The sequence below is a fragment of the Ceratosolen solmsi genome, unplaced genomic scaffold, assembly GCF_000503995.2.
Source record: "Ceratosolen solmsi marchali unplaced genomic scaffold, CerSol_1.0 scaffold2, whole genome shotgun sequence".
Classification (NCBI taxonomy): domain Eukaryota; kingdom Metazoa; phylum Arthropoda; class Insecta; order Hymenoptera; family Agaonidae; genus Ceratosolen; species Ceratosolen solmsi.
In genome coordinates, this window is record NW_011948422.1 from 5,639,734 (window position 1) to 5,660,860 (window position 21,127).

The window sequence follows — 21,127 nt, forward strand, 5'->3', positions numbered from 1 at the left end:
TATAAGTGTCGTTATTTGTTTTTTTTTTTTTTTTTCTTAATCGGTAGCAAACAGTCTTAATGACGAGCATAGGTTAATCTTCATGTCGCGTTTCAATAATCGTGTGTAGTCCATTAGTGTGTAGAGGTTAATGCGTCATGTTGCGTGCTGATGTAAGTAGCTCATTTCTGGGTTTACAATATACATCTTTATATATATACATATACATATACATATACATATATATATATCTATATATATATATATATATATATATATATATATATGTGTATATATATATACATATATATACATATTATGTCACGGGCAGTTCATTCATCTTAATCTTTTGTATTTACTTCTGTAACTCTTTCATTTAGCATCAACTTTCATTCCACAACGCCTTTGCTTTACCTTTGCCTTTCATCATTTGTTTTTCTCTCTTTCCCGTCATCGCACTTAAAAAAATTCTATGTTCTCGCCCATATGTATCTGTCCCTTGTAAACGATCGCTCTCTTCCATCAGTTCGTCTTGGGGGGTGTTCGCCGTTTGCCATCGCGATGACACCGTCGATCTTAGCCACTCGTACCGTTGACCATAGCCTCCTTGGGTTTGCTATTTTGCGGTACGCGTGAAAAACGAGATCTCTGCTCTCGCTGACCCTTAGGGCCTTGCTGATTACTGTTGTTTGTCGAAGTCGAGATGTCGTTATTTGACGGCGCTCCATCTTTGTTCACAGTATTCGGACCGCCTGACTGATCAACTTGTCCTGCACTGCTACCTGCAACAAACACTTTTCTTAACAAGAAATTTACTCGTTTACACACACACACACACACACACTAGTCTTATATCTTACTTTACATTTATAGATTGCTAAAGAAATTCAGATTTTACAAAAACTTGTGATTGCATATGAAAATGATACATACTTGATAGAATATTATGAATTAAAGTAAAACTATTATCAAAGCATATATTTAATGTATTTTTTTAAATTAAAAACTACAATAAATTTGCAAACTATATAACTTTAAAAAACTAAAGAAGTTCTATTTTTAATGGTACTTTTAATGAATATTTATTGATTTTTAACTTTTTTTACAGTGATATCTGAAAAAAAAATTATATCTATAGTAAAGTCCAAAAAAACAATTTTGAAAATATTGATTTGAATTGAAAGAAGTTCTCGACTAAAAATAAACAAAAATTATAAAAACTATCTTCAAATTACGTGGAAAATTTATTTTTAGATTTAATATTAAGGAGATAATGTTTAATAACTTTATTAAAAATATATGCATTTGCTCGATATGTTGAAACTAGGCAAACAAGAAAATAAATCTTTATTTTACAGAAAATAAATTACAAACAAAATAATACTAATAATAATAGATATTCATTTAAAAATAAAATATAAAATCAAATCGAATATGCCCACTTTCTTAAAAAACATTTAATTAATATATCTATTTTCAAAAGTACTAAATTAAAACCGATTGCAGTATAAATAACACATAGTATTTATAATCGTGTCTTTTCATCTCCTCGATACTTGATTGCAATTTTAATAATTAAATTAATCGCAATTCAAGTGATTTACCTCGTCGACTATTGGATGGTGTACTGCTGCGCTGACGATAGCGTCGTAAGCGTCTTTTCGATCCTCTGGTGCCACCTTCCATGCTCGATACCGACTCTACATACATACAAACCATTGTGACCATCTATTAGTTCAATTACTATTGTTATCATTAATTTTTTTTATAGCCTCGCTTTAAAAACAACGCACACAAATCATGTGGATTAGTAGCAGGCGTAATTAATTGATATGCCCAGTTATAATTATTTAAAAATAGGATGGTTAGATGGTCACAAATGTTTGCTTATTTTTTTTCTAATGGTACTTCGTAAGCGTTCAAGAGTAAAATTTAAATTCGATTTCAAGACTTACTTAACTGTACAGCATCAATAAAATCGAATATAATTTATACTTAAATTTAATTTTACAAAATTTGTAAAATACTCTTGCCATAACCGTTAATTAAAACTCTCATACAAATTTTTAATTTAATTAATCAAATAATACTCTTTACATCGACAAGCTCCTTGTCAATGTTATCAATGAACGTGCAAACACTCGCATGCACTTTAATTGTAAAAAACAAACGTACGCTTAAAAACGCGATAAAAGCTCATATTATCTCCAACGTTTACCTCTGTCGATACTTGAAACATCTTGACTGTCGAGAACCGTATCTTCATCATCCGTAGTTCGACGGCGATCGTCCCTGCGATCCCGGCGTTGCGTAGAAGGCCGACCTCCTCCACCCTGTCTGTTGCCATATCCGGCAGGGCCGCCAGAACCACCTTGTCCTCCCTGGTGCCCACCCCTTGGTGGTAAATCACGTATGCGATCTTCATTGTTATCCATGGTGTCTCGACGTAAACCTACGCATAAGATTTCATTTTTTTTCTTTTTTAATTATTACTTTCGCGAATGGTTTTGCCTTTAATTAAAAATATTATTATCCGTTACACAATTTCTTACAGCATTATAACTCGACAATATTTCGCATAATTTCTTTAATAATTATTTTAATACCAAAATGCAATGGAAAAAAATATTTGTTGATATTTATAATGAAATATAAATTATAGTTAATTAATAATAACTCAATACTTTAATAATTAAGGACAAAGAAAATAAGTATTAAAGAAGACTAAAATTAAAAAATCCAAATAAGTTAAAAATTTGTTGAATTCATATTCAATATCTTAAAAATTAAAAAAAAATTAAAAAATCTTAAAAATTCGTTATTATCTTAAATATTAAAATAAAATAATTTATTTGAATTGTATATTAAAAATGTGGTAAAATTTTCTTTGAAGCTGAGCCAATAGAAATATTCGCTTCAATAAGTTAAGAAATAGATGAATATATATTCTCTGTGTCGATAACTTTTAAATATTTAAAAAAAAAAACTATTTCTTTACTATTGATTTAAAGTAGTGTTACTAAAGTAGTGTCATTGATAAAATATTTATGAAATATAAAAAAAAAACAGATGAAAATATTAATTATTTCAATTTACATATTAAAAATCAATATTTTTTAGAAATTTATGCTTTGAAACGTCCAAATTTTATAAATTTTAAACTTAATTTTAGAAATTCTGTACACTTTGTAGTTTTCTGATACATGTTTTAACAAGTTTGAACTTATTAACATAAAAAAAATAATTAAGGAAAATGGATAAAAATATTTTGTATTTATAAATTTATAAAATTTAAAAAAATCTTTTTAAGCTTAAAACAAAGATGCATAAACTCAAAAGAAGAATATAAATTTATATATTTCTATTGCTATTTCACTCACTAATATTTCATAAATTTTAATATTGATTTTACAAAGAATGTCTAAACAATGCCTTCCACATATTGACAGATACTTCTAGATTAATAAATTTTATATTATTTACATTTTTAATTATTATCATTATTATTATAAATGTTAGAATTATTTTAATATTTACCACTGTTATGTCGCGCAGGAGCTCTACCTCTGCCCCGTCCTCTTGATTGACCGCCACGACCGCCCCGACTGCCGCTATTTTCTTCGGGTCCCATTGGCATACCTCGCCTAGCAGGTTGGAAATTATGCATCGGCGCTACATTTAATCCATGATAGGTTCTCAACTGTAGATCAATTTCCAGTTTTTCCTGCCGTAATATCTCAACTTCCTAAACAGATTAAATTAATTATTCGATTACTATTATTTCCCGCATTTTGCTGTATTTCATTAATTAACCATAATTAAATTTTTAATAATGTTCATAAAATAAAAGATGAAAATTTACCTTAAGATGAGCTAAATGATATTCCAATAGAACTTTGGCATTTGAAATACTTTCAACAGTACCTACGAAAACGAAAGGTACCTGTCCTTCTTCCCTTGGAATAGTCGGCTGAGGTTCGTTATCGCCTTCAATTTTTACTCTTACCTAAGATAAATATAACTTTTTATACTAAAAATACTACATTAAAAAGTAAAATGCAAAATTAAACAAAAGTTCAATACATTTTTTATACTTACGACACCACTTTTATCCACTATTTCCTGGATAATTCTACCGTTTTTACCAATAACTTTACCTACAAGAATACGTGGGACTTGTATTGATTCTTCACTGTATTCGAGTAACGAACGAGCCTTTTTTACAGCTTCGGATGTCTACAAGTAGAAAATAAAAAATATTTCTTATACGAACTGTGTCTTAAATTGACGTTCTGTAATAAATTAAATAATATCCAAGTAAAATCATTTATCAATTGAATTAATATATCAACGTTTTCCTAATAAATACAATAATCTGTACTACACACATTTATACATTTAATTAATTTTTAAATTATTTCATTCACCTCTCCATAAATTTTGAAAATACAAGAATTCTCTTCTAATTCAATGTTGGTGATTCCAACCACTTTTCTTGCCTGCTGAATATTCACTCCATGAGCACCAATAGCAAGACCCATTAAATCTTCCCTAACATTGAATTCATCCGAATACCTACGAAATAGAATTATTTATATAAAAATTAAACTGCATATAATGTAAAATAAATCTTGTTTTACTTCCAATTAAATTAAAATTGTACATTGTTAAATGTTAGAATTAAAAATATAAAACATTTTCAAAATTTATAAATTTAAAAATTAAAGTGAATTATTGCGTTGGAAAGATTTATCTTAAAAAAAAAAATACGTCTACTGGAGTGTATATTAAGAGTGAAAAAAAATTAAACAAAATCAAAAAGTAAAATTCTTAAAAAAGCGTTTTAAAATAAATTAATTATTTTACATTACCAATATGATGCTATTGAATTAATCAAATATTAATTATTTTTATAGATTTATTTACACTAATAAATAAATAAAAAAAAAAAAAAAAAAAAAAACACGAATAAATAATTTCAATAACAAATAATTATTCGCAAATCTTATAAATCTTTACTTATAAAAAAAACGTGCAAACACACATGCATAACAAGCAGGGAGTGCATAATTATTTATATTCAAACCAATATATTTGTTTTTTGTTTTTTTTTTCTTTTTACCAAAAATGATCGATGCTTTGTTTATTGGTTTACGATTGAGTACTAATTGTTTACGCTTGGATGAAAATATTAAAATAACCGAATTTTTGGTGTATTTTTTAGGTTGATTTCACCCGCAAATAATTGTTTTTTTTGGTTATCATGTACGTTATAATTATTAAATAAAATCATTGTAAATGCTTAAGACAAGGGACAAACAGATAGGCCATCATTTATAAATTTTAATAATTGTTTACATAAATAAATAATCTTTAACAGAATATCAGTTTTGCATTTATATATTTCAAATAAAATAAAAAAAAAAAATGTTAAAAGGATAACTAAAATATTTTGAAGACAACTAAAATAATTTAAGGATAACTAAAATATTTTAAGAGAAACTAAAATATTTTATGAATAACTAAAATATTTGAAATTCAGGAATGGATAAAAGGATATTGATGCTTTAAAATAGAAAGGTACCAATTTTCACCAACCATAAATGCAATTTTGCATACTCAGAAGTACTTACTAAAGGAGCATATTAAATAATTTACATTAGTCATGTAGAAACAAGTTTTTGTGTATAAAGTGTGGTTGAAGCATACATTTGTCACTGATGTCTACATGGCATTTGTAGCATGCACATCGAATGTGTAATTATCCGAATGAAAACTTTGGAATCTCAATAGATATACAGCAGTGTAAACTTGTATAAAAAATATAATAAGCTAACTTGAGTGGTCTAGACCAAGCAGCATGGGTCTCACCTTGAATTTGTTCTCACTCCTGTCTCAAAGTCTGAGACACGTTGGTATACAAAGTTTGAAGATCTAAATTTGCTGAAATAAAAAGAAATCCCTGATATAACAATGAGATCCTAATTTCAGAATATCTTAAATTCAGAAATGCTAAAATACAAAATTTATACTTTTAATATAAAAGTTACTTAAAATTCAACGGATATTTCTTGTATTCAAAAATTGACATATTTATTAAGTTATTCAACTATTGAATTTAACAAGAAATTAATTTAACTTATATAAAAACATTTATACCCTTAAGACTATTTTGTAAATTGCTTTTAATTTCGTGTAAGTTATTATGATGTATGGAAATAAATTATTATGTGAAATAAATTTAGAATCATACAAGGATATTCTTTTTATTGTATTATCGTCAATAATTTATTATGAACAAATATGCGTTTACAATTCAATAATAAGAATAATAATAGTACAATAATAAGAATAATTGGGTATGATCAGAATAATTACAAATATACAACAAATTTCATATAAATGAAATTAAAATGATTATAAAAATAATACTCACAATTTTTTTATTTATAATTTAAAGCTATTAGTATTTCTGAAATCTAACTTCAATATTCGGAAATTCGGACCCCACCCTGATATAATGTAGAGAATAGAACTTGAAGAATTTACAAAAGGATGGCCCTATCCTACGCCCTTGCCATTCTGTCTGTTTGCTAGTGTACGGCTAAACTGACAAATAGTTTTATTTCTAAAATCTTTATTCCTCCATTCTTCCAGGACGATCCCTAGTGCGTATATATATGAAAAATACTGCATGCGCAAAAATTTGGCACTTCAATTGGACAAAAGTAACAAATTCGTATGACGAATATGAAAATGTCGAAGTTTTGTTTGGAAAATGTATACACAATTTCTTTTAATAAACAGCAGCAAAGCATCGATCATTGTGGGTAAATATCGAAGAATTTAATAACTCCCGATTATTATATGTCATTTTCTAGTTAAAAACATAAAATAAAATAAAACAGAGAAAGAAAAAAAAAAATTAAAAAAAAAATTAATTTACAATACTTTCAATAGTTTTATAAGCATTTTTATTGGAATAGTAGAAAGTATCAGGGTGGTGACTTAAAAGATCTCAAGAAGATTATCAAACGCTAATTATCTAAAACAGTTTTGAAATTCAATTTGAAATATGAAGAATGTATAAATAACGGAAGAAATTACACATAATGTGTAATCAAATGCAACAGATATTAAAAAAATAAAAATTATTTTGCGCTTTTATAAAGAATATCTTTCACCTTTGCCAATAATGCAAATTACAGACAGGATGGTAGCGAGGACAGTAAATAATCATGTCTGTATTCATATTAATAAGTTTGCTTAACGCGAATGTAGATTTGGCAGAAACAAAAGACTTGTTATAAATGAAGTGTATATTAGAATATTACATTAATCATTACTCACACTGATACCGTTTGAAGTTTGGTCGACTCCAACTGGCGGGCTGCTTCTTCTGTCCTTTTTAGAAGAAGAACCTGAAATATATAAAAATGATATATAAAATTTGTAATTTATAATGTTAGTGCATTTAAAAAATGTAAAAAACGAATATACAGTAAATATAATTATTAATTCAACTGGTGATTTTAGCATTGATTAAAATAAAATTTACGAGACGCTTCGATTGATACAGCAAAACCACATTACCTTTTGTGACAAATTACGAAAATGCATTTCTTGAAGCATACTACAATGTCGACGTATTTTCTCATGACGGGAGATGGCCAGCAGTACTCCCCGTTCAGGCACGTATCGACATAATGCTGCCCCTATTACCTTCTGAAATTCCTTGTGTGCATTATCCATTTTTGCACTAAAAGAATAACAATAATAATAATATCAGAAAATTTATTATTTTATATATTTAGGTAATTTCCTTATTAATAAAATTCAATTGTCATGATAAGTTTTAATGCAAACCCTTAATGCAAAGAAACAAGACAAAATCGATATTAAATGAATTTTTAGGAGTTTTATTCTAAAAATTTGACTTACAATTCTCGTAGATCTTCAGGTACTTCTATTTCGATCTTATAAAATGTATTTTTGTCAATGGGAGGATTTGGATTTTTTGGTCTTAATCGTTCACTGGCAACAATTTCAGTATAAGCACAATCCCATCCAAGATATTCAATTACTTGAAAACCACCTTTCGTCATCTAATGAATAAAAATGTATTTGATGAAAATGAAAGAGTGATATTTGAAATATTGATATTGTTAGGACTAAATAAAATTTAATGTTAAGTCGTATTTTAAGTTAATCTACCGAAGAAGAAATGGAAGTTTATATTAAGCATTTTAATTAATTTATATTAACATGCAGGAAAATGAAAATACAATGAAAAACATAATATAAAATGTAAATAATTCAAAAGTAACGTATAACTATGAAGTATTGATAGATCAAAATTGTTAAATGTGGCTAATATTGTATACTAACGTTAATAACAGCTTTCCACCAGCCGCTCGCCTCCTGATCATTGGCACGAGAAAATACTTCAATTTCTTGATTTTCTTGAAACTCGTGCTTTTGACCTTCCTTTGGAGGTAGACGAACTTTAGAAAAATTAAACTTGGACTCCGGCTGCCAGCTAAGAATGAAAAATATAAAATTATTAACTAACTACAAGATATACTACTTATTTATTGCTTTACTTATTTACTATTATATTTTCATTAAATATATTACCTTCTACAATTAATAAATGTAAATTAGAACTATATTTAGAGAATTGATTTATAAAATTAAGTCCAAATAATAGTAGACAAAAATATTACAATTGCTATTTTATAATTTGTGTATTTCCAAATTCTATCAATTATGTAGATCAAAAACTATAATAAAACAATCATTATGAATTTAGACTTATGCACTTGTAAATGGTTTACAGGCTGATACAAGAATCATGTAATTGAAAATAACTGAAGATAAAATATTGACAAATTACTTCAACATGAAAATATATTTAACAAAAGTACATGTTGAATTATCAGAAATTTGCATGTAATTAAATCTATCACAGATATATGAAGCAGAACGCAAATTTTATATCGTCTAAATTTTTTGTTTTAATTTGAGGATGATAACTTACTCATTTTCAAAAGCAACAAGAACTTCCTCGTCAAATACATCCCTGACAAAAGCCTGCAATAGATAAAAATGTACCAATTAAAGTAACATCTCAACATCATAATCATAATCCAAAAATCGCGCACCTCGTGGGCAATTCCCAAATAAGGTATTTTCACCGGGATATCGCCTGCGCACACACATCAATAGAATAAAAAAACAAAATAACAAAAATGAATAAAAACGATTGCTGAATGCAACCGGTAAAAATTCCCAACGAGCGTGTATAAACGCGAGGTAAAATAAAAGAAAAAGGTAAAATGAGCGATGCAACACAGTCGATCGTCCACATTGTGTAGGGAGGGAAAAGGACGAGGGAACGCGTAGGGCGGGCAAACACCCTATGGCGAAGCGGATGATCGTCTGGCGTCCAAGGGTTAGACAACAGAGAGAGATGAATAGACGGGCAACGCGATGTAAATAAACGAATAAGTAAATGAGTAAGTAAACGAGCGAGCAAGCGAGGAGCGGCCGAATAGAAGCGAGGAAAGAAAGAAAATGAGAATGAGAGAGAAGGAAAGAGGGAAGAGAGAGTAAGAAAGAGAAAGAGAAAGAGAAAGAGAGAGAGAGAGAGAGAGAGAGAGAAGATTGAGAGACTGATGGCCGAGAAAGTATATCTGGTTGGAGTGAGGTGAGTGAGATAAAGGAATATATATATATATAGAGAGAGAGAGAGATAGATAGAGAGATAGAGAGATAGAGAGAGAGAGAGAGAGAGAGAGAGAGAGAGAGAGGGAGAGAGAATAGAATTGAGAAAGAGGGAGAAATCGCGTTTGGTAGGTAACGCCGAGGACGCGTCCTGTGTACGAGGTACTCTGGAGGACGAGCCGGGCCGGCTCGAGTAGCCGTGCCACGTCGGGCTCGACGAGGAGGAGTCATGGCGTCGGCCATAAGAAGCCGCGCGCCATGCGCGGGGGGCCCCACCGTCTACCTCGACACAACCTCGGTGGCGCGGAAGCGCCGGCAAAGTACGGATGACTAGCTGAGCAAAGCACCACCGACGAGTGAAGCGGCGCGAGGGGCCACAAGCGCGAGGCAGCCTAGACCTCGTGTCCCCATACTTTTCATACAAACGCACCTTGTAATACGCTCCGTTTTCGCCGCATACTTCAACTGCGAGATCCTCCATCTTGCTTTTGTATGTGACGGGCTGACGACGACACACGGCTCGACTCCCCTGCGCGCGCGGAGTCGCTGCTGCTGCTGCTGCTGGCTATGTGCTGCGACGAGCGAGCGACGATGTCGGCAGTGTCGGCACTATAGCCAAAGTCCCAGCGCGTAGGAATAATCGCGAGTTCGCTTGGCAGGAGGAGGAGGAGGGATCCCGTGAGTAGCAGCCTCCGGGAGCGGCCACCACCAAACACGCGCTGCCGTCGCCGACGATTGCTGGATTGTCACGCCGAGAGGCAGCAGCGGCGCCCGATACCGTTCGCCCTCTCGTAGAGGAACCGCGGGCCGATTACACCCGGAAGCAGTTACCGCTTTACCGCTGTCCAGGGCCGACTCGTTTCTTCTTTTCCTCTAATACACCCTTATTTATCAAAAAAACTCTCGCCCATGCGTTTATCGTTTTTCGTGTCCCGCTCCTCGGCACACATCGAAGCTCGGCGTCTAAGTTCCACAAGGCTCGATTTCCCTCTCGATCGGGCTGCAAGCCTCTATGTAGCGAAGGTATAATAACGAGAAACAAAATAAAAACAAAAAAAAACAAAAAAACAATGACAATACGTTTAATTGGAAGTGGCTTATTACGATGGTCGCGAGTTTAATTGACATTTTTCAAACATTTAGGAAGCGCCTTTTTTTTTTTTGTAAACTAAGGGTACGGTCACATACTGAATATCTTTCCGCTTTTAAGCAATTATTCCTAATTACAATCTTTCATCATTTATTACTTCATTCGTCAATAAACAAATTATTAACCTCTACAAGATTCATAAAAATTATTGATTTATTAAAAAAAAAAAAAAAAAAAATTTAACATTTTAGTAACATATAGCTGTTAAAATTTTACAAACTTATAAAACAAAGTGTGTCATAAACAAGATAAGATTTAGTTTATTTTTCGTATTCAATGCACAATTTATTTAATATATCTATTCAAAGTCAAAATTTATATATATATGGAAAAACAGCGTATTATATTTATTACAATAAAATATCTTAAATACTATTACTATTTTTTTTTAATTTTACAATATTTCTTTAATAATTAAATATTTGGCCATTTTTAACAAAAAGATAAATTAATTTAGGTCTTTTAATCTTTTTAGACAATTCTGATTCTTTAGACTGATTGTACCAAAAATAACAAGATCCTTAAGAAATAACTATTGTGGCAGCTCATATTAATGCTGAGATAAATTAATAACTAAAATTCATATGAAAAGAATATATTTATATTCTGTATAAGTAATGTATATATTTTACCTATATATATATATATATATATATATATAGTTAAAAAAATAAGTATAATACCGGTAATAGAAATGTAAATCTATTGTAATATTACATATTCCTATAAAATCATATTAAAATAATAATCTTTAGAAAAACAAAAATAAAATATTTTATTATTACAAATATTTCCTCTTACAGTTAGTAAAATAAACGCATTTCAATTAATAAAAATTAATCGATTTAACAAATTACGATACTGTTTGTTGTGTATTTCAAAAATATTTGATTTCCATTCCTTAAAATTTATTTACTTTTTTAGCAACGATGCGTATAACAAATGAAGTATCCCCTCCCCCCAATTAGATTTCAGTGTTTATTATATTTTTAATACGAAAACTTTACATCCATGTATATACGCTATAAGCTTAAAATTCTTAATGTTTTGTTTAGTTTTTTTGTTTAATACAATATTATCAGTTATATATATTAAAATTATAATTTAACAATGTTTAGGCAAGTTAAAAAAAAAAATTTCCCATGGATTCAGTATGAATAACACGTCTATTACATACCATTTATTTAATCTTAACACCTTTCCTATTAATCATTATTTGCTAATTTTTTTTATGTTATGATTTATACATGATTCAATATCAATCAAATTACTTGCATTCATAATATATGTATTGAATATCCAATAAATATAAGTATAAATTTAATTAGAGCAAAGTTTATTAATTAAAAAAAAAAAAAATTGAAATTCATATAGAATAATAATGAAATCATATTATTGTGAGATTATAAATTTCAACTCAAAATACTATAGTCCCGATTTCATATTACAGTTTAAAATTGCTATCGGAACACGTTACAAATCATAAACTATTAATTGCATAGTATCAATAGAAATGATTAGGATCACCAATCAGCATATCAGAATCCGGTCACAATTATTACTAGCGCAATGTGCTGCTACCTCTTACGGAAAATTATTAAACTATTTAATAAACTGGTGAGTCTCTAATGGTTAAGGGAATGTGCGAAAATATAAATACACGCCCACGTGTCCCTCGTAATAAGAATGATGGCGTGCGAAGGTTTAAAGGAACCAAGTCCAGAAAGCAAATGTCAGCCAATGAGTGAAACGTTGAGCTACCGATGCTATTACAACAAACTGTATAAGTCATGATAAGATGATCACAATAATTTTCTCTGATTTGATTTAAGGTTGATATTTAAGATATTACTTGACGATTGCTAACTTTTTGTATTTGAATAAAATCAAATCAAATTTGTATTCCTGTTGTGATAAAATGATATTATAAGATAGATTGATAGCATTACAAGTTAATTTGAATTCATAAGTAATAAATAAAAGTTCCTGATAAATAATTATCTTTAATTTTATTTTAATTATACAGACTTCTGTCATTTATATTTAATTTATTATTACTTGTCCGGTGATTATTACTTTATTCTATAATAGACAGAACGTATGTAACATGAATACTTTTTATATTAGTCACGTGATGTTAATAACATAAATACTTTTTAAAAATAAATGTATAACTTTTCATAATATTTATAATAAACAATGTGCTTTCAAAATAGAAATACGGAAGAAAATATTTCGAATGTTTATGTCTTATTTATATGAATTATATAATTTATTTATATATTTATATTTTTTATTTATTTATATATAAGCAAAATTTATATATATATATATATATATATATAAATATAAAAACTAGAAAAATTATTGTTTGGTATCGTGCATTATTTGGAAATCATATTTAAATTGAAATTAATATTAAATTACAATAAAAACTAATTTAATTTAAATGAAAATGTTTATTTAACTTCTGTTCATAACACTATTTATAATCATAATGCTAGAAACGAACAAATTTTTTAGGTCAATTATATGAGCCTCTTAATTTCATTAAAAATGAATAAAACATTTTTAAAATATGTATATATTGAATGAATTTCTGTTATTGTATTCTTATATTAAAAATATTATTTTAATCATAAATTATTACATTTCCAATTTAAAATTGTTGTAAATTGCCTAAAAATTCTATAAATCATTGAAAAATTTGTTAAAAAATCCAAGCCTTACTTAAATATATTTTAAAGCACAAACAAATAATTCACAGAATTCAAAAATAAAGTAATGGAGATGATTCTCAATAATAATTAATAATAATAGTACAGATAATTATTATTGATTACATTTGTTTATTATAAACCGATTATTGTCAACTATCATATTCAAGAAACAAGTAAAGTCTAAAACATTAGAAGCGTGTTTCTCAAGACTACTATCAATTTTTAAGATTCATAAATAGAAAAATTTAGCAGTTCATTAAATTTGCATATTTTTAAGTACATATAACCATAATAATCAATACATTTTGATTTTAAAAGTGACTATTGACAAAAAACTGAATTTTTTCGAACTGTTTATCAATTTATGTCAAGTTTTATAAGCATCTGATTAATAAATGTTCTTTAATTGTTACAAACTGTCATAAATAACGAAGTATTCCTTAACAATGGTGATTAATAAATAGCAATAATATATGACTTTTACTAAATACTTAATGGTAAATCGGTATGTTCTACTGTAAAAAGTTCTACTATATTATGTAATTAGTCGATACTGTGATTTTTTTTTTAATTTACATTACTTCAAAAGAGGCAAAACAAATTCCAATACATTAAACTTTGTATGTATCATTCTCTTAACCTAAATTTTTATTAAAAATGAAATCGATAACTATGATGAATATATATTATACTAACTAGCCTTTATATTATAAAAGTAATATATATATATATAAGTTTTTTATGTGATTGTTGAAAGAAATTTCAAAAGCAGAAAAACCTTTTTATGCATATTTTTTTTACATTCGTAAATAATGTTTCTCCTTGAATGATAAGTATATTCAATATACTTAATACTCGATAATAAACAAATAGTATTTAAAACTATATATTGCAATATATGTGTGATATATACTGTAATATAGATATATTTTGTTTTATTAATATTACATATATATATATATATATATATATATATATATATATATATATATATATATATATATATTTTTTTTTAAATAAGAATATATGTGTGTACTAAATAATCATTAGAAATTCTAAGGATGTATAAAAATTTGAATTTGTAGAAAAAGGAAGAATTATAAAATTAGCCTTTCTTTATACATATGTCCAATAGATTTTTTTAAATACATCTAAGTGAGATTAATTAACGATTTCTCTACTTTATAAAAGTAACACGTATTTACGACTATTTAAAAAAATTTACTAATGATTAAATTTATATTATTTTATTTTTCTTTTTCTTTTTTATTTACTAATGTGATTGTAGCTTAAAATCGCAATATAACGTGTTTGTTAATTAATTACTCAATATAAAGAAAAAATTGAAACTTTTTCGACTATTATAATGGAATTTAAGAAATGAAGTTATGACAATTTTCTACAGTTAAATTGCTTTTACTTCGTGAACACAATTTTCTTTTATAAACAAAATAGGACAAAATAGAACGAGTAAGGTTATCAACAAAACATTAGAAATCTCTATATTCGGGCATATGCTTATTTAATAATGCGTTAGTGCGTATAAGATTTTATATATAATAATGAAAATTGCTCAGAACCATGAAAAATTAATTTTGTGGTGCGAAAGAAAAAATAGCGAATACTATATCATGTACAAAAGATTATAAAAAAAAAAATTTAAATACTATATAAATAAATATAATTAATAATAGATTTATATTTTAATAGATTAAATTTTAATTGAAAATGCATTTGGCAGGATTCAATATTTCTATTTATGAATAAAAAATGTTTATACTAATATCTTATTATTACATATTTGTAAATTAAAAATACAAATCTAAAATTCGTTTGATTTTAAATAAAATCGCCTATTAGTAAAATTCATATATTTGTCAATAAATTATTTTGACTTATAGTGATAAAGCTTTCTTTTTCCTACACGAAACGTTTCATAATATGCATAATAACATCAAGCAATATAGTACAAAAGTCGTATAATTATAATATGATAAATGAAAGTCAGCCTAAATGTACATATTTTCTTTTATATCAACTTACATATACACTAAGCTTCTTTTCAAACTGTTTTTATAATTTGTATACTTCCCATTTGCTATTTATTACAGTCTTGTTGGAATTAGACACGCTAATAGGTTCGTAAGGACATAGACTAATTAATTTTTTTAATATTGCTGATATGAGATGACAAACAATCTATCGCTATAAATATACTAATGCAAGAAAAACTATTTCTCTAATTTAATTGCATTTAATTATTTTCAATTTAATTAAATTTTGTCAATTTGTCAGGAATCGTTTTACTAAATTCATTATTAAAAACTATTGACAGAGAGCCAATTCTATACTAAATATTTTAATGCATATATTTAGACTTATCTAGGATTAAATACGATTAGTAGACAAATTGTTTTATTTTAAATTGCTGATCAGATTATAATTGAATACACAGTTATGAAATTCTTTAATTTAGCATAGAGGAGGAACTTTATCGTTTGAAATTCATCTCTGACAATATTTCAAAATTAATGATGCCCACGAGATGCAGGGCTTGCAAAACTTTGGTTGATCCAACGAATTATTAACTCAATACTTGCATCTATCTCCCTCTCGATATATATATATATATATATATATAAATATTTTATTATTTTTATCGTAATAGAACATGCATTGTTTTTATTTCTATCCTTATAATACACAAGTATACCGTACCATTAAATTCCCAACTCTCACTCATGTATGCAAAATTTAAAATTTTTCCACTCGTGAAACGTCCCGTACAGCAAATCCGCATTACAGCGTCTTTTAACTCTACATAGAATGGCTTTCATATTTTAGTTCCAATTCCATTCGTAGGTACATTATGGCCATGAGCCGTACCCAGGTACGAATAATAAACGGCCTTTTAAAAATATGACAATGTATAAGCGCGAAATTTTAAATGTATTCATATGATATATTCTATTTTAAGGAAAAATATTTTACTAGAATAATACGATATAAGAAGTTAATTACTTAAAAAATAATGTATGTTAAAAAATATGAAAGTATAGTAAAATACAAGCGAATATCAAGGCAACCTTTATTACAAATATTTAAAAATTCCCAAGTCTTGCACCTGATGGGCTACTTAGCAACGATGAGAAACAATTGAAATTAGATACATTAATAATAATAATAATAATAATAATAATAATAATAATAATAATAATAACAATAATAACAATAATAATAATAATAATAATGATAATAATGATAATAATGATAATGATAATAATAACAACAACAACGACGACGACAACAACAACAACAACAACAACAACAACAACAACAACAACAACAACAACATACAGATTACACGCAGTCAACACAAAAATCGAAATAGAACTTACATTAATAAAGTTTTTCTTTTTATTTTATTATAACAAAATTTGTTTTAGTAAATAATACCTTAATAAAATACAATTATCTTTTCATTAAATTAGTCCTTTAATCTATTATTTTCGATGAATACATACGCATGAACAATAGCAATTTTTTATTTTTATTAGGAAAGTCATTATTAAGCACTGATATCCAAATTAAAAATTGGTATATACCTTAATTTACAGATTTCAACTATATTTTTAGTTTAATCGATTATACCACAATTAAAAAAAAAAGAAAGAAAATTAATAATAATAAATACACATGTGTCATAAATTCTCAGTATAAATTATTAATTTTTCTATTTTTAATTTGTATTATTTCATAGCTTTGCAAATGATTTCAATTATCAATATGTAATTCTTAAAATTCATATTTTCATTTGTTTTATTAAAAATTATTGAGAATTTATATTTTATTATTATACTCTATTTCAATTGCATAAATCGTTGGATAGAAATAAAAATATTAATTTGTTAATAAATTTGTGGTTTTGATTCATAATCGTTATAAACAATCTCATCCTGTAAACTTGGATAACATTTAAAAATATATATAGGAAATGTGGCATTGTATTCAATTTGACATTAGTAAGAGATGATTAGTACTCTCAAAATAGTGAAAAAATGATCACTTTGAGCTATTATGTGAATATAAGATATTTAAAAGTAAAAAATTGAAATTGTATAAATACCAATCACAAAAATTTACTCTTCAACAAGCGATTGTATTTTGACTATTATACGAATAATAGAAAGATAAAAAAAAAAATTTGCCAATCTTGTGAAAAATACTTCGTCCTGGATTAATTAGACTCATAAGTAAGGTTACGTTGTCTGCACTAACTATCAAAATATCAAGAAGAGAAATTAGAAAAAATCGGTATAAAGTTAGGAACTTGTACTTATATGTATTCTATCGGATTGCTGTAACTTCTTACTAAAATATTTCAATACAATTTGTTCAGAGATTGTTACAAAGTTTGTTAATAAAGTTTTATACTCTACTCTATCTTTATTTACCTCATTCAAAGGACTAGACAAAATTTGTTTGAGAAATTGAATGAAATGAAAAAAAAGTAATAGCAGCTTCCAGTGAGCCTTCGTTTAGCCAAGTCAATCGGTGCGCTTTTACGCCTCATACGCAATCTAATAAAAGTTGATTAACCCGTGCAATGTGTATATATAAACAATGAGGTATTATTTTTATTATTGTGTTCTTGCTATATACATTATATATATATATATATATATATATATATATATATGCATGCACACGTGTACATTGCACGTGCATGAAAAAGATTAAAATACATTAAAAAGCATTTTACTTTTTTTTTTTAATTTCAGTATTATGCAAATTTAATAACATAATTCATATATTTTGACTTAACGTTTCTCATCAAATCTGTCGTAAAATTAATAAATAAAGTAAAAAGAAAATATTTAAAAAATTTACCTATACTTTAATATAAAGAGTGATTTGTAAAACAACTTTTGATAAATAGAAAATAAATTTTTATCAAAGATTGCTCTCTGCACATTTTTATTCGCTTTTTTATAAATTCTTATTTAATTAGTCACATGGCTACGATGTATTGCAGTACTACTGTGCGAGTGTAAGTGTTACTTGTCAGAGGTAAATGTCAGTCGTATTGTCATGCAGAATTTTTGACAATAGACCTAACCTAATAATCATCGAGGAAAATTCTAACTTAACATTATACTTTATATTTTTAAAATATACAAGAATTACTATATAACTAAAATTAAATGAGTAGGTTCATATGTATTTTTTAATCTTTAATAAATATTATTTATCGTTTTCATTAATTTTTAAACGTAAATGCATATACGATTGTACAATATATTCTTCAGGAATGACTAAATTAATGGAATGGATACTTGTTGGACTTCTTGTACTTAGTTCATGGATAGCAGTACTCATTGGAAAACCTAACTATGCAAATTTGAATTGGTACTATAAATGGTTTCCAGTTATCTTTATATTTCTTTTTGCTGTTTATGCCGTAATTACTGTATTATATAGAGTGTTTACCTTTAATAATTGTAAAGCTGCTGCCATTGAGCTTCAAAATGTAAGTACAATTTAAAAAATTTAATTGTTAAATATAACCATATTATATGATTATTACATTCAAATATTGTTTTTAGCAAATTAAAGAAGCAAGGGCTGATCTCGAGAGTAAGGGTATCAGTTTCAAAAAACAATTATGATAATAATTCTTTAAAATAAGCTGTATAAATTACTATTTTTATAATTTTATAAAATTTATTTACTGAAATAAAGAAATAAAAGTTCAATCAAAAATCTTTATTTTTTATCTATTACATTCACATGTTACAACTTCATTTTTTTTCTTTTTTCTTTTTTATATTTTTATTAAATATAAGTATATTTAATGTCAAATTATAGTCATCGTAAAGATGCTGATGATGAGCTGCTCCTGTAAAATACTTAGTGACATGGGAAACTAAGAAAAAAAATATGCCTTTTAAATCTGTATTTATATCAAAACAGCTGATTTTTGGCATGGTTTACTAGAAACTTGGTATGATTTACACAAACTTTTACGAAAACGATTTTTGCAAAAAATCTTGTAATTATAAAAATGAATAAATGAAAGTTGCTAAGTCAAAAATCATATTGCGAATACTAGTTTATAATTTTTAAAATAAATAAGCAGTTAATTTGCAACTTTCACTTACCGAGCAAGTACACGTTTAGCTACAAATATAATTACTAGATTAATATGTACCTATTATGCATATAACTTGTTTACACATTGTAGTTCAATTATCTTATTGCTTTATCACTGATACTATTTTCTTAAATTTTTACAATATAATTTGGCCTGACATTAATTTTATTAAAAAAAGCTTGCAAATATTTTTACAGGCATCTTATCTTTATATATTTTATTTAGATATACTAAAATCCTTGGCTATAAAAGTATTTTATGTAGACATTTTTTAGTTCATATTTTAATGAAAATACAAGTTTACTTATTTATATAATTATAAAATTAAATATCCATTAATATAAACATTATTCAAATTAGTAGTTGTGAATCATTTTTTAATATATTTAAAGTATATACTAATCTACAAACAATACTATTTATTTATATTACTTCATTTTTATAAATAACCTCATTAGATAGGGAAGACCATTTTCCTTAAATATAAATATTCATTTTTGAAATGTAAATAATCTAAAAGTATTGAAGTTGTTTGCCAGTTAAGAAATTTATTATATACGAAAATTTTTATTATGCAAAATAATTGTTTTACCAAACATGATTCAATAAAATGCAATTTCATATTTCATTTTTTTTTTTTTTTCCCCTCATTCAAACTATCCATAAAGCCATAGCTTTTATTTTAGATATTTTGTTTTTTAAAACAAAAATAATTTCTAACAATTTGAAAAATTAATTACAAAATTTACAACACAGAAATAAAAATGTTTTACAATTCATTAAATGGAATATCAAACTTTCATCGGACTAATTTATTACATAGGTTAAATATAATTCCAAATGAACATATTATTTTATTTAATTGAATATAAAATACTTAAATACATTTAGTCGTATAATACAAAAGAGTTCTTTCAGCTGGATATAATTTTGTATTATTAATTATTGTCATAATGCATTCAAGTAATAACTTTTTTATTTTTAAACAAAAATTTATCTTGTTAGTAGATACCTTTTCTTTATCAAAATTGTATAAAATATGATCTATGATATATTTATTGATTTTAGAAATTTTTTTCAAAATTAAAACGCATCGACCAATGAAAAACTAATAAGTAAATAAGCTTATAATGTCAATCGCATTATAAACAAAATATAAAGGAAACTACTATTTTTTACTTCTCATATACATTTTAAATTAATATGTACAAAATAATGATGTTGAAAATAATTTGTTATTGAATTTTAACTTTTAAATTTTTTTTTTATACTTTTAGAATATAGATAAAATGCCTGTAGAACAAAAATTTGATATTATAAAGCAGAAATATAAATAAAAGTTATTATTAAAAATTGAACAAAAACATTTGAACTACAATGTTCATTGGCCGTAGATCT

The 21,127-nt window shown here is 26.5% G+C and overlaps 2 protein-coding genes across 3 annotated transcripts; one reads left to right on the top strand and one right to left on the bottom strand.

Moving 5' to 3' along the window:
* Nucleotides 1–279: 279 nt before the first annotated feature.
* Nucleotides 280–10,839, bottom strand: Fmr1 (synaptic functional regulator FMR1). Its single transcript, XM_011499153.1, has 14 exons — nucleotides 10,136–10,839; nucleotides 9,020–9,072; nucleotides 8,368–8,518; nucleotides 7,921–8,084; nucleotides 7,573–7,738; nucleotides 7,330–7,400; nucleotides 5,851–5,922; nucleotides 4,407–4,554; nucleotides 4,078–4,215; nucleotides 3,842–3,985; nucleotides 3,517–3,724; nucleotides 2,198–2,431; nucleotides 1,584–1,679; nucleotides 280–761 (listed from the first exon to the last, which is right to left on the bottom strand). Exons 1-14 carry the CDS (start codon nucleotides 10,184–10,186, stop codon nucleotides 556–558), a joined length of 1,902 nt encoding a protein of 633 aa, XP_011497455.1. The 5' UTR covers nucleotides 10,187–10,839; the 3' UTR covers nucleotides 280–555.
* Nucleotides 10,840–18,150: 7,311 nt separating this feature from the next.
* On the top strand, nucleotides 18,151–19,270 carry Dpm3 (Dolichyl-phosphate mannosyltransferase subunit 3). Of its 2 annotated transcripts, none has more exons than XM_011499155.1 (3): nucleotides 18,151–18,203; nucleotides 18,885–19,105; nucleotides 19,182–19,270. In XM_011499155.1, exons 2-3 carry the CDS (start codon nucleotides 18,887–18,889, stop codon nucleotides 19,242–19,244), a joined length of 282 nt encoding a protein of 93 aa, XP_011497457.1. In that variant the 5' UTR covers nucleotides 18,151–18,203; nucleotides 18,885–18,886; the 3' UTR covers nucleotides 19,245–19,270. The 2 variants fall into 2 exon arrangements, with proteins under 2 accessions (XP_011497457.1, XP_011497456.1); XM_011499154.1 differs by lacking the exon at nucleotides 18,151–18,203 and adding an exon at nucleotides 18,629–18,783.
* Nucleotides 19,271–21,127: the final 1,857 nt, after the last annotated feature.